We start from the raw sequence: 12,939 nt of genomic DNA on the forward strand, positions 1-12,939 counted from the left end.
GGGAGCTAATTTTAGAAGAGGTCAGTCGTCTTTTTTTTTACTTTCGTGTTGTAATTATTGCCTTCCGGCATGGAGGAGACCTTTGCTAAAACCAGATCTCCAGGCAGACATGAGGACCTTTGGGCTTCTCTTTAAGAACTTTAAAGGCTAGAATTTGACAAAAAAGGACACTCAAAGAGAAGATAAACACTAATTGAGGTACCAGTGAAAGAACTGTTCGAATTTAAACATTCTTTTATAAACCTGGGAAAGCAAAGACTGGTTTTATTATCACACTTTTTGTTTGGGAGAAACAATGCCAAACTTGAAGCAGAGATGGACCGCAACGGAGAATACAAGAACAAAAGTATCCAGGTGAAACAAACCTGTTGTTTTGTTAAGTTCTATTCAGATAGTCTCACAAGTTGCTGTGTGCGACCAACATACTGTGCACAAACTGTCCTCTTTCTCTGCAGGATCTCAATTCAGATTCCTACTCCTCTCCTCTTCTACCAGGGAATACACTAGTATCCTTACAGTAGGCCTCACAATTGTTCAACAAGTAGAACACGTTTCTCTTAAGTGTTGAGTACTTAACAACCACATTGTAGGAGAGTTATTAGTCTCTCAGATCTAATTTGGATCTAATCTGCAGGCCACATTTTCAGGTTCTTCTTTTTAATCCAGAACGGTTGCCCAGCCAACACGTGTTTCATCAGGGGAAGTACCCCAAGACTTGTACAGTGCTTGTGGTAAATTAAATGTGATTATAATCCCTCTGCTGGTTGTACTTCCGTCCCGGGTGGCAAATGGAAGTGAAAGTTCTTAAAATGTAATTAGTTCATATGTGGTGACCATGAGAGGGAGCCGAAAGTGGAAGCTTCACTGGTAATGTTGTGCCTGAATCTAGGGCAGGGCGCAGAGTAGCTGTGCCCGGCTCCCGTACTAGGTAGTAGAAACCAATGTAGGTATCTGTGGCAGCGAGTACGCGGCGTTCACCAAGAACCGTAGTGTCAGAGACCGGAAGTAAAAAGAAGAACATACAATACTCCCGACTGTTCATCTTCATTCTAATTGTACCTATGTAACACTATATCTCCACTGAGTGCCAAGTTATGATTCAGAGAACTGTTCTGCAGTAACTGTTGACGTGTGCACAGGCTTGTTGTTATCAATGCATGTAGGAATGATGATAACATTGTACTATTACGTTTCTGCATTTCACTCCAACTACTATTACCTGGTTTAAACAATATATATTATGCGCTGATATACAAAAGGATACCATAATCATATAAAAGTAATGCATTCCTCCCCACTGACTGCTTAGCCTCATGTAACCAATGTGGTTTAATATCCATATTAAAAAAATACCATCAGCTAGGGAAAGAAAACAATTTTTTGGTCATCTTTTTATCTGGTTTATTAAATATTGCTTCCCGAGGACATTTACAACAAGTCCGGTTCATATTTATGGTAGAATTCAAAGCATTCATATTAAAATACAGATTCATTATAAAGTTTTGTCACAGCTTTACAGTATTCCAAATTGACAAACTTACCTTTAAAAAAAGTATTACACCAAAACATAAGAAAACACATTTAAATAAACAAAAGGGTTTGGCATTTTCATAATTTCTGTAGTATAAAACAGAATATTAAATCTATGACTGGCGATTGGAGACCCTATATCCTATATTGAAATGTGTTCTAGTAAAACACACTATACAAGAGCACTATACAAAACATTTTTTTAAATTAATTTACTTTTTTATGAAAAAGAAGTGCATCCCTGAAAGTAGTTGCCAGTTTTTTCCTTTGAGCGCTTCAAAAATTTGAACGTCAGAATGTCCTTTCATCGGAAATCAAAAGGCTACATTTCATAAGAAACTGGTATTTGCATCTTTGCTGTTCTTCCAACCAGAGTCTTTCTCATCCATGCCAAAAAACAGTAGTGTCTATGGACGGCCTCCAGGTGGTAAGGTTAGATTTGCCATTAAATCTCTCACTGCTGGAAATATCGTGCAATCGCCTGCAAAAGTAAATGACCGTGTTACAATTTAAACCAAAAGGCTATTACACAAGAGTACATGCTTTCTTTTAGATAATGAGAACGGCTACACAGTTTCAGCTAATTACGTCCATTATTTAAGATACTATATAAGTTTCTTCTAAAATTAGTACCAAGACAAATGCATCCATTCTAGAAAAAAAATATTACTGGGGAAAGGAGAAAAGTATACAAAATGCTATATTTTTAAAAACATAACTAAATATTTTTGATACATACATCCAGTATTTTACTTAATGTTTTCAATAAAAATGTCCTTGTTTGGAAGAACACAGTTTTGAAGTTAACTGCCCTCAAATAAACTTACTATAAATAATAATGTATAACCATAGAACAAGTTACTAACCTTCAGTAACGCCTCATCTGGTAGAGACTATATCTAGCCCCAGATTCCTTACCTTAGAATTTCCCGGTTTTCAGACTGGATCCGGAAGATTTTTTGTGAGCAGTACCCCTGCGTGCTAGTAGGTGGCGTCGATCAGCTCAGCGCGCGTTGTTGTCGGCATTCGTGCCGGAAGTGGCGCCTGCAGCACCTATATAGGCGCCACCTAGTTGCGCTGACGTCAGTTTCTTTTCACGACTTTCCACACCAGAAGCGCGGAGCCATGAAGAACACTAACCACTTGTGTGAAAAACCAGGGCCCTGAAAAGGATCAGCCCTGTCTCTAGAAATCCGTTCGCAGAGCGGGGAGGATGGGTGGGAATGGTAAGGAAGGGGAGGATGGGTGGGAATGGTAAGGAATCTGCAACTATAAATAGTTTCTACCAGAAAATGCATTACCATTGGTGAGTAATTTGTTAATCTGATAGAGACTTCTAGCCGCAGATTTCTCACCTTTGAATAGATATCGAAGCAATACCATCCCCAGTGGTGTGGCTGCGGACCAATTTCAAAGAAGGAAGTCCTGCAGGACTGACGGGCAAGGTGCCCATCCTACAGACCGGACGGTCCATACAGTAATGTTTGGTGAACATATGCAGGAAGACCCACGTTTCTACCTGGCAGATCTCCAGGACAGGAACTCCACGAGCTAACGTAGTGGTCGCAGGTTTAGCTCTGGGAGAAAGAGCACGCAAATCTTCCAGAGATTGCTTCTAGGCCAATGGGTAGCAGATTTTAATGCAGAGCACGACCCATCTGGAGATGGTCCGCTTTTGCATAGCCCAAACTTTCTTCACACCAACATACCCTTCATAGAGTTGGTCGTCCACCTGGAACTGTTGTGTGCTGTCAAGGTAGAATGACAATGCTCTTTTTAGGTCCAGACGATGGAGTTGCTGCTCTTCTTTAGAGGGATGTGGAGAAGCATACAAGGTGGGCAGAGTGACAGATTGGTCCACATGAAATAGGGTGACTACTTTCAGTAGAAAAGAGGCCCGTGTGCGAAACACCAGTCTGTCAGGATAAACAGAGAGGTAAGGTGGCTTACATGATAGGGCCTGCAGCTCACTCACCCTACGGGCCGGTGTAATCGCCACAAGGAGGGCTGCTTTGATTGTCAGAAGCCTGAGGGGAATATTATAGAGAGGATCGAAAGGCGAACACATTAAAAAAGTCAAAGCCAAATTAAGGTCCCACTGAGGCATAATAAATGGTGAAGGCGGGAAAGAGATGGATAAATACCTTTTAAGAAACTATGGAAAACAGGGTACTTGAACAATGAGGGTTGGTCATGCAGCCAGAGAAAGAGCAGACAGATTGCCTTTAAGAGTACCCAGAGCAGAGCTCTGCTAGGCAAGGGAAGGAATGAGGAGTAAAACTTCAGAAAGGGAATCAATGTGTTTTTCTGTACATCATGCCACACATTTTTTCAAAGAGCAAGCATATCCCATCTTGGTGAGGGATATCGGCCTGCTAAAATGACATTACAGACTTCGGGAGGGAGGTTGAAAGCTGTCAACTTTCGCCGCTTAATCTCAAAGCAAGAAGGCAGAGAGTGGACAGGTTCGAGCGAAGAACTATTTCCTGCTGCTGCAACAGAAAATCCTCCCGGACGCACAGCCTGATTGGAGGATCGATTGCCATGCTCGTTAGCTCGGGATACTAAACTCTTCGTGCCCAGTCCGGAGCAACAAGGATTTCCCGGGCCTGGTCAGCCCTGATCTTCCTGAGAACTCTGGGCAGGAGTGGTATGGGTAGAAAGGAGTACAGAAGGCCTGAGCTCTACTCTAGATGAAAAGCGTCTCCGAGCGAGAGCCACCTTGGAAACTCCAGTGAGTAAAACTGCCACCATTATGCGTTCTAGACAGAGGCGGACCGATCTATCCATTGCTCTACTCACTGTTGAAAGAGACCCTGCACCACTTCTGGATGGATACGCCATTCGTGATCCGCTAGGCATAGACAGCTGAGTTTGTCCACTCTGGTGTTGAGGGAACCTTCCAGGTGTTGAACAACCAGGGATATGTCCTGCTGTTCCACGCATGTCCAGAGATGCAGGGCCTCTTGACAGAGGGTCCAAGACTCCACACCTCTCTGCTTGTTACAATACCACATGGCGGTGATGTTGTCCATTAACACCTGAACTAGCCTTTTCGTGATGGAGGATAAAAAGGCTTTCAATGCCAGTCATATTGCACGGAGCTCCAGTGAGTTGATGTGGAGTCCGGATTCCGCGGGAGACCAGAGTCCTGTGATTGTCACCTTTCCCAAATAGCTGCCCTGCCCGGGAGTGATGCATCTGACACTAGTGTGAGTTCTGGTTGGGGAAGGAAGAGGGTTTGCCTCAGACCCAATCACCGCTCGTTAGTTACCACTGCAGATTGTGCGCAGTTCCCTCCAAGATTTGGACTATGTGGGAGAGGTTCTCCTGATGCTGTGACCATTAAAACTTCAAGTCCTACTGCAGAGCACACATATGTCATCCAGCATGTGTCACAAGCAGGTTGCAGGAAACCAGGCACCTCAACAGACTCATCGAATTCCAGGATAGACGCTGAAACATCGGTATCACAGCCTGCTTATCCTGGACTTGACGCTAGGGAGGATAAGCCAGAAACTGCACTGCGTCCAGAACAGCTCGAATGAAAGGGAGTGTCTGAGAGGGAGTTAGGTGTGACTTTGGCATGTTGATAGTGAACCCCAGCGAGTGAAGGAGGCTCGCCATAGACTGGAGGTGGGAGATGACAGCCTGGGGTGAGCCTGCCATCAACATCCAATCATAATGATAGGGGAAGACTGACACCCCTGATCTCCGCAGATGAGCTGCAACCATCCACATCACCTTGATGTAGCTGGTAAGGCCAAAGGGGAGCTAGCTAAACGGAAAATACTCGTGGCTACCATAAACTGCAGGTAACGCCGATGGGCAGAAAGTGAGGGAATGTGGAAGTAGGCGTCCTGCAAGTCCAATGCTACCATCCAGTCTCCTAGGTCCAGTGCAGACAAGACCTGAGCCAATGTGAGTATTCTGAATTTCTCCTTCTAGCTGAAGAAATTGAGTGCTCTCAGATCTAGATAGAATAGGACAAATACCTTTGTCCTTTTTGGTGACCAGAAAGTAGGGGAAATAACAAACACAGCCTACTTCTGGCCCTGGAACCCTCTCAATGGCTCCCTTGGCCAAGAAGGCTTTGACTTCCACGCAGAGAAGGGACAGGTGATCCTCCATCAGCCAGTCGTAAGATGGAGGAAGGGGCAGTCACGAAGAGGAGAGAGTAGCCTCTTCCGACAGCTGCAAAACCCACCTGTCCGATGTAACTAACTGCCATTGGGGCAGGTGATAGCAAATCATGCCGTCAACTGGATGCCCATAGAGGTAAAGGAGCAGTTAAGGAAAGTTTGGCAGCTGCAGCTGCTGGGGAAGGGGCGGGGAAGAGGGGGGGGGGGGAGGGAGAGAGGGGGTGGTGGACTGACCAGACCGCAGGCTATCATACCCATGAGGTTTGTGGGTACTACACCCTCTTTCACACAGAGGCTGTGGAGCATGAACAGGTGGGTGGCTGGGAGGGAATTGGCGTGGTTGGAAGTCCCTTCCCCATCACGTCTCTGAACCCATCTCCCTCAAACCCATCACTGATTAACATGCCTTCCTACTCTGCCCTACTTCACCAGATAATCTGTTCGGGCTAGATAATTTATGTGGTTTGAACTGTACTGTGCTCTACCTCAGTATATCCCAGCAAGGAGAGAATTAGTGTTAGCCCTTTTTTGCGAGAATACCACTTATGGATAATAATGAGCCAGCCCCTGATTTAACCGATTTGCTTTCCCAGGTACCTTCCAAATGATGATCCATAGAGCCAATCATGTGGTCCTTAAAGCATCAATTGACCAAAAAGGTCAAGATCAATCCACAGAAAAGATATCTTGAATCCATTAGTATTACCCTCAAACCTGAGACAGAGACAAGGATTTGTCTTATAATAGCTGATTGGATAAAGCACAGGGTTTTGGGCCATAATGTCAGTAGATGAAATACCCCAATTTTGAGTATCAAAATAGGAAGGAAAGGCCAACATGTAAAGGTTTGTGCAGGATTTGTGCATCATAAATAATGTGGTTATTCATAATTCACTGTGGTCCTTAACCCCGCTAACATTCTTTAAAGCATCCCTGCAAATGCCAAATGGTTTATCTGTCTCTGTCTGCCTTCTACTCTACCCACACACGAAGACAGTCTGTTCATCCCGTTCTCATTTGGAGGGTCCCAACTTTAGTAGCGGCGGATCCCACAAGGATTTATGGAGTTTCTGTCAATCTTTTCTCAAGCTCCAAAGAAAGACCTGAACACACTGGTCTTTCCCTAGGGTTCTACTTTGGGTCAATATGCTGTTGAAACTTTTCTTGGCATAAATGGGAGGTAGATTTACTTTACCTGTTCACTGAATTGGCCAAAAGGGCACAAGGCTTTGAAAGAGAAAGAAACTGCAGTTTTGCCTTCCCCAAGTAAACTACCTTGGTCGTTTAATCTCAGCCAGCAAGCACCACCTGTCATTTAACTGCATTGAAGCCATTTGTAAGCTGGCCTGTCCAGTGACAGTCTCTTAGGTATGAACCTTTTAGGGTATGGCTGTGGCAAAGCCCTTGTGAGAGTACAACAGAGAAGACACCCCTGAAGCCTTGCAGTGGTTTAAATAGGGTGGAAATGCATTTGTACAAATAAAACAAGCACTCATTTCTGCACTGTGAGAAAGTGCCATCTTTCTTGCATTGGTATGCCCCCACTTTTTTCTGAACTGCTGATGTACTTTGACTGAGTGTGCCCTGGGTTCCTGCCAACCAGGTACCCAGGGCCGTGATCCTTCCCCAAAACTAACAACCGAATTGGCATCTCTGGCCACCTGTCAGCCCCTAGTAAATGGTACCCTAGGTATCCAGGGCATGTTGACCAGAGAAGACCCCCGAGGGCTGCAGCACCTATTGTGCCACCCTCAGGGGCCCTGTACCCTGGCACCCACACACCGCCTTTGCAGGCTGAGTGCCTAAGTACAGAACTAAACAAAGTCGACATGGCACACATCTCTGTGTGCCATGCCCACAGAACCCACTGCCCTGGCATACTTCAGTCAACCATCTAGCTGGGTGCCCTATGCCAGAGGTGTGGGCACAGGTGCAGGAGCCCTGTGCCCCTACAGTACCCAGGACCATTCCTGGACACTAAGTGCAGTGATGCCATTAAGAGTATATGGTGCTGGGAGGTTGTCGTTACGAACTCCACAGCACCATAATGGCTACACTGAAGACTGACAAGTTTGTTACCAAACGTCTCAGCACATTAAACACGCACTGATGCCAGCGTGGGATTTAATGTAAAATGCACCAGAGGGCATCTTAGAGATGCCCTCTGAAATCCTAACCTGCAATCCACGTCTGGGCTGAGTGGCTGCAGAGGCTGCCACGCAGCAGGCATTTTGCTGGACCCCTGGGTGGAGAGCCTCCTGATGTCCAGGCCTGCAACAATGCACATCCTGGGCGAGGTGCTAGGTCTCCTCCCCCAGGATGGGCTGGGGGAAGCTTCAAAGGCATGCCGCCTCTGTGAGCTTCTCCAGACCATTTGCTGTACCCAGCAACTGGCTCCAACCAGTCCTAACCCCCGCTCTGGCGGGAAGACTGGCAGGAAAAACAACGTCAGGAAGGGGGTGTGCCAGCCTGTGCCAACCCCACCCATCAGGTGGGGGAGACTAGGTGAAGCACGACCCCGGGCTCCGGCCATCTTGTAGATGGGGAGCACTGCCCAATCCCAGCTAGGCTCCTGCCCCCCTCCCACAGGAGAGGAGCAGGCTAGGGGATGTACCCACCCCAGGACAGGACCTATTTGTCCCTGTCCTTGCCCTACCTCTAACACCCCTAAATTTAGTATTTAGGGGCTCCCTGAACCTTCCTTCCTTAGATCCCGATAAGAAAAGAAGAAAGAAGATCAAGAAGAAGAAGACCCGCCGTGCAGCTCCTAACAACAGGACGACAACAACTGACTTGGCCCCAGCCCTACCGGCCTGTCGATCCTGGAACCTGCTCCTGCCTAATCCCGGCGACTCCTGCGGACAGCAACCTTGGGACACCCCGAGGACCTGCCTGCCTTGACCCTCTTAAAGCCTGGGACTCCCATCAGCATAGGCTCTGCTGCAACAACACCCCTGGTGCCAGCCAGGAAGCGGTACAAAACGGGGTGGTGATGGACGGAGCATCTGAATCAATCAAACCCTCACACCCAGTCAACAGATCTGGGTTTTATCCATCACTGTTCTTTAGCCCACTCTGCCACCCCAGTTCAGACATGGCCATATGCAAATCAGTCTGACCCTGTGCCTCATGGGAACAGTCCAGCCCGAACTGTCAAGCCATGCCTTGCCTGGACCGGAAACAAGCTTCCTAGGACCGGTTTCTGGCATTTCAGCCATCTTCAGCCAGGCTTGCTTGAATCCAGTGGCAAAGTGAGCAAGGGACTCACGTCTGAGCATACCCTGCCAACTTATGGCGAACAAAGCGGTACAAAAGGGGGTGGTGATGGACGGAGCATCTGAACCAATCAAACACTCACACCCAGTCAACAGATCTGGGTTTAATCCATCACCGTTCTTTAGCCCACTCTGCCACCCTAGTTCAGACATGGCCATATGCAAATCAGTCTGACCCTGTGCCTCATGGGAACAGTCCAGCCCGAACTGCCAAGCCATGCCTTCCCTGGACCGGAAACAAGCTTCCTAGGACCGGTTTCTGGCATTTCATGGGAACAGTGATGGATTAAACCCAGATCTTTTGACTGGGTGTGAGTGTTTGATTTTTTCAGATGTTTCGTCCATCACCACCTCCTTTTGTACCGCTTTGTTCGCCATAAGTTGTCAGGGTATGCTCAGACGTGAGTCCCTTTCTCACTTTGCCACTGGATTCAAGCAAGCCTGGCTGAAGACGGCTGAAATGCCAGAAACCGGTCTTAGGAAGCTTGAGATGACAGCTACATGCTTTGTTCGTTCAAACATACAACTATGAAACAGTCTTTTTTGGAACTGAACGTGTGAAGTCATCTAGGAATAATTTACATCTGCAGCTGCTAAGCAGTTTCTGCAAACATATCTAAAAGTGGCTTAGCATTCCTCCATGTCCCTGGCTGACCTGATCATAACAAGATGGCAGATTCACAGGCAAAGAAATGTAAAGAAGCAAATTCGGAGTTCAAACTTAATGTAGTTGCAATTCGTGAAGGTAGCAGAGAGGTGAAACAAATGGTAAAATTAAATAAAAATTTTGAGTGTCTTAATCTCAGTGACTAGTGGGAAATGGAAACGGAATTTGGTGAAGTATTTGGCACAATATATTCACATAACAACATGACTTCTAGCTCTGGATACATGGTGTCACCGCGCCTATTTTTACTGCATATAAAAGTATCATAGATCTAGACTGGTACAAGTGGGCATTTTCCGCAGATATATAATCTTTATTAAGAGTACCCATTAGAAACAAATTACATGTCATGAAAATGAATAAACTAGTACTATGAGCAGGTAATACTAGCAATGATGTAAACTTTTACTCACTCCAACATTCCCTATCTACACCTTTACTGTACCTGGTCTTGGTGAGTTCATGTCCGCAAACCTTTTCAGGATGTTGCTGACCATCATGGGAGCAGCTCCTGAAGAATTCTGCTGTCGAGGAATGTCTGCTTGTTGAGTTGTTCCTGAAGCCATATCATAGATGATTGGTACAATGATGCTTACAGCCTCCTGAGGGACGGTTGTTTTTTGAGTTAGCTGAAGCTGTTGGATGCATGTGAAAAGACAAAAAGAGAGGATTTAAGGCATTTTGTACCCACAGTCTGTAAGAATGCATCCAAAAGATATAGTATTGAATACGCTGCTTTATCTGTAGATCAAAAATGTTACTTTCCTTGCAACTTTGTAGCTTGTACTGCTCTAGTCACATGCTTTGCACACTTCTGCCATCCAGTGTTGCGCATGAATGTTTCAAGATTTTTTTTTTGTAGTATATGTTTCAGTTTAGAGAGAACTCAAGTTCTCTCTTCAAAAGCAACAATACACCAGGACAAATACTCAACTTGTGTTTTTAGCCCCACAAAGAGCGAGTACAAGTGGAGTACAGAAAAGCAGGGCAATAAATGTCTAAAGGTACACTGTACCAAAATTCATAATGTGAGTTATATGAGCATCGAAAGAATCAGCTCACATCTGGGGATGTGAGAGGGTACACATACATTTACAGCACTACAAAGTTAAAGATAGACAGCTACAGGGTAAGTAATGTTTTTTTCATTTGTATCATGTGTAGCTGTCCACCTGCTTTTTCAGAAACTGGAAAACAGTACTTTTCCTCTAAAGCAGTAGCTTGCGAGTGGATATGTGAGATCATGTTTATGGACCGTTGAAACAACTTCTACCTTTGTCTGGCATGAAAGTCCATACACTAATTCTTTGTGAATGATGCAGACATTGTGCTGGTCAGAGTAGCCGCTTTACACATGTCTGCAAGTGTTATGCATACCAGGAAATACACTGTAGCTCCTTATTTGTGAATAGAATGTGCTGTAGGCACAATATGAAGAGCATATTTGACTTTGGTAGATTGTACCTGAAAACACATGACAATCCACCTCGCAAAGTCCGCATTCGAGGGTGGATTTCTCATCTGGGGTTTGCAAATGCAATAAAGAGTTGTTTCATCTTACAAATAGACAGTCACTGATTACATCAGCCCTTACAAATTCATTTGCCTACATTAGAGCCCATTTCACAGCTAATGTCTGCAGTGCTCTTTCTACTAGTTTTTAAGGTAGTGGAAAGAAAATAAGCAATTCAATGGTTTGATTGATGTGAATTGGGTCTCAAGACCACCTTTGGCAGGAAATGCGTATTCATCCTTAGTACAACCAGATACATATGAATAAAAGGTCCCTCTACTGATAAGGTATGTAATTCACTAACCCAACATAAGTAAGAGATTGCTAATAGGATTGCTATTTTCCAAGAAAGATACTGCACCTAACAACATGTAATGGCTCAAACAGAGGCCTCATAAGTCTTGAGAACTATATTAATTTCCCAAATAGGGACCAGTCGTGTCCTGAGGGGAAGAACTCTTTCCAGGAATGCGTTTACCACTGGAATCATAAATATTGTTAGTTGTCTGTTTTACATGTAAGCAGCTAGCACTGCTAAACGAGGCCTATCAGATGTGTAAATTAACCCAGACTTCTGTAAATACAAAAGAGCAAATATTATCCTGAATCAATTTTTGCAGAGGTTGTGTATGTTGGCACAGTAGGCAAGTCATTGCCAGGAGGCTGAAGGAGTCTTTTACCCTTTCCTCTGCCATTACCTCTAGAGCAGCCTCTGACGTAGGTCTTTTGAGACTGCTCCTCCTGAAAAGACTAATGCTGCTGAGAGCCAGAACACTGTGGTGTTGTTGTAGCCGTAGTACTCCAGCTTGCCTGTTGGCACTGAAAACCAGTTTCACTAGATTGCATTTTGATTGCCTCCTTGACTTAGCCCGTGCCCTACTTTATTTTCTCAATCAGTGTGCACCTGTGGTCCAAAGAAATGTTCACTATCAAAAGAGATGTTGATGACACTTCAGGTTAAAATCCGGACGCTCAAAACAAGGTGTGTCTTCTCAAGAGGACACTGGAATTCAGTTCTGTTAAGGCTGAGTCTGCCACACCTAATGCACAGCTGATGTTTGCATTAGATATGATTTTCACTCCTGCACCAACTCTTTGCCAGGCTTGCCTTGGGAGGATGTGTGACCATCATACATAGCGAGGAGGCCTGCAGAGTTGGCAATGTGCTGCTTCAACTTGCATTCCTGCTGTATCAATCTTGTAGTTCTCCTTACCTGAAGGTTGTCCATCACCAGTTCCCTTGGCAAAGGTTCTCTTCATATTGGCGGGCACCACTAGGGAGTTGGTAGGTACATGATCCCTGATGCAGAGCAGGTCATCATGCGCTGGTCTGTATTCCGTTTCTATGTTGGTGTGATCACTAAACTATGACCAGCTCCTTTAAGTTCTGTGCTAAGCATAGGCAGAAATTGAATAGAATGCTGTGTTTTCAATAGGGTCTGAACCAAGTCATCTTCCTCTAGGACATGCAGCTTCCGCTTGTGGTGACTTGTTGCACTCTGAATTACAGTATGAAACGCGATGGGGTTATCTGGTGGTGAAGCCTTCACTGGGGAGGGCTCAAAGTTGGTATCATCATCGAAGCCCACATTGCAATCCTGTCATGGTTGCTCCCTAACTTCTGCTGAAACAGGCTCTTAGTGTGGGGGTTCTGTGGGTCACACTCAATGACCTGATCTGAGACAATGTGTGTTAGGTGCAGCGGTGAAGGTAAAAACTGTGTTGACTGATGGTGGAGGAACGGGGCTCATTTCCTTCAGCCTACAATCCTTTGGCATCAAGAACTGAATATTTCCTCAGAGACAGTCTCTT

General features: G+C 45.3%; 1 protein-coding gene across 2 annotated transcripts in view; it reads right to left on the reverse strand.

The window, feature by feature from the left end:
- Positions 1-1,376: 1,376 nt before the first annotated feature.
- MED14 (mediator complex subunit 14) overlaps positions 1,377-12,939 on the reverse strand; it is a 941,548-nt gene continuing 929,985 nt past the window's right edge. For both annotated transcript variants that reach the window (XM_078658290.1, XM_078658289.1), the window contains 2 exons: positions 10,060-10,249; positions 1,377-2,011 (listed from right to left, as the gene is read on the reverse strand). In XM_078658290.1, coding sequence (XP_078514416.1) covers positions 1,938-2,011; positions 10,060-10,249 — 264 coding nt within the window. In that variant the 3' untranslated portion in view covers positions 1,377-1,937. The remainder of the gene's footprint in view (positions 2,012-10,059; positions 10,250-12,939) is intronic.

This window comes from Lissotriton helveticus, chromosome 8 (assembly GCF_964261635.1).
Source record: "Lissotriton helveticus chromosome 8, aLisHel1.1, whole genome shotgun sequence".
NCBI classification, from domain to species: domain Eukaryota; kingdom Metazoa; phylum Chordata; class Amphibia; order Caudata; family Salamandridae; genus Lissotriton; species Lissotriton helveticus.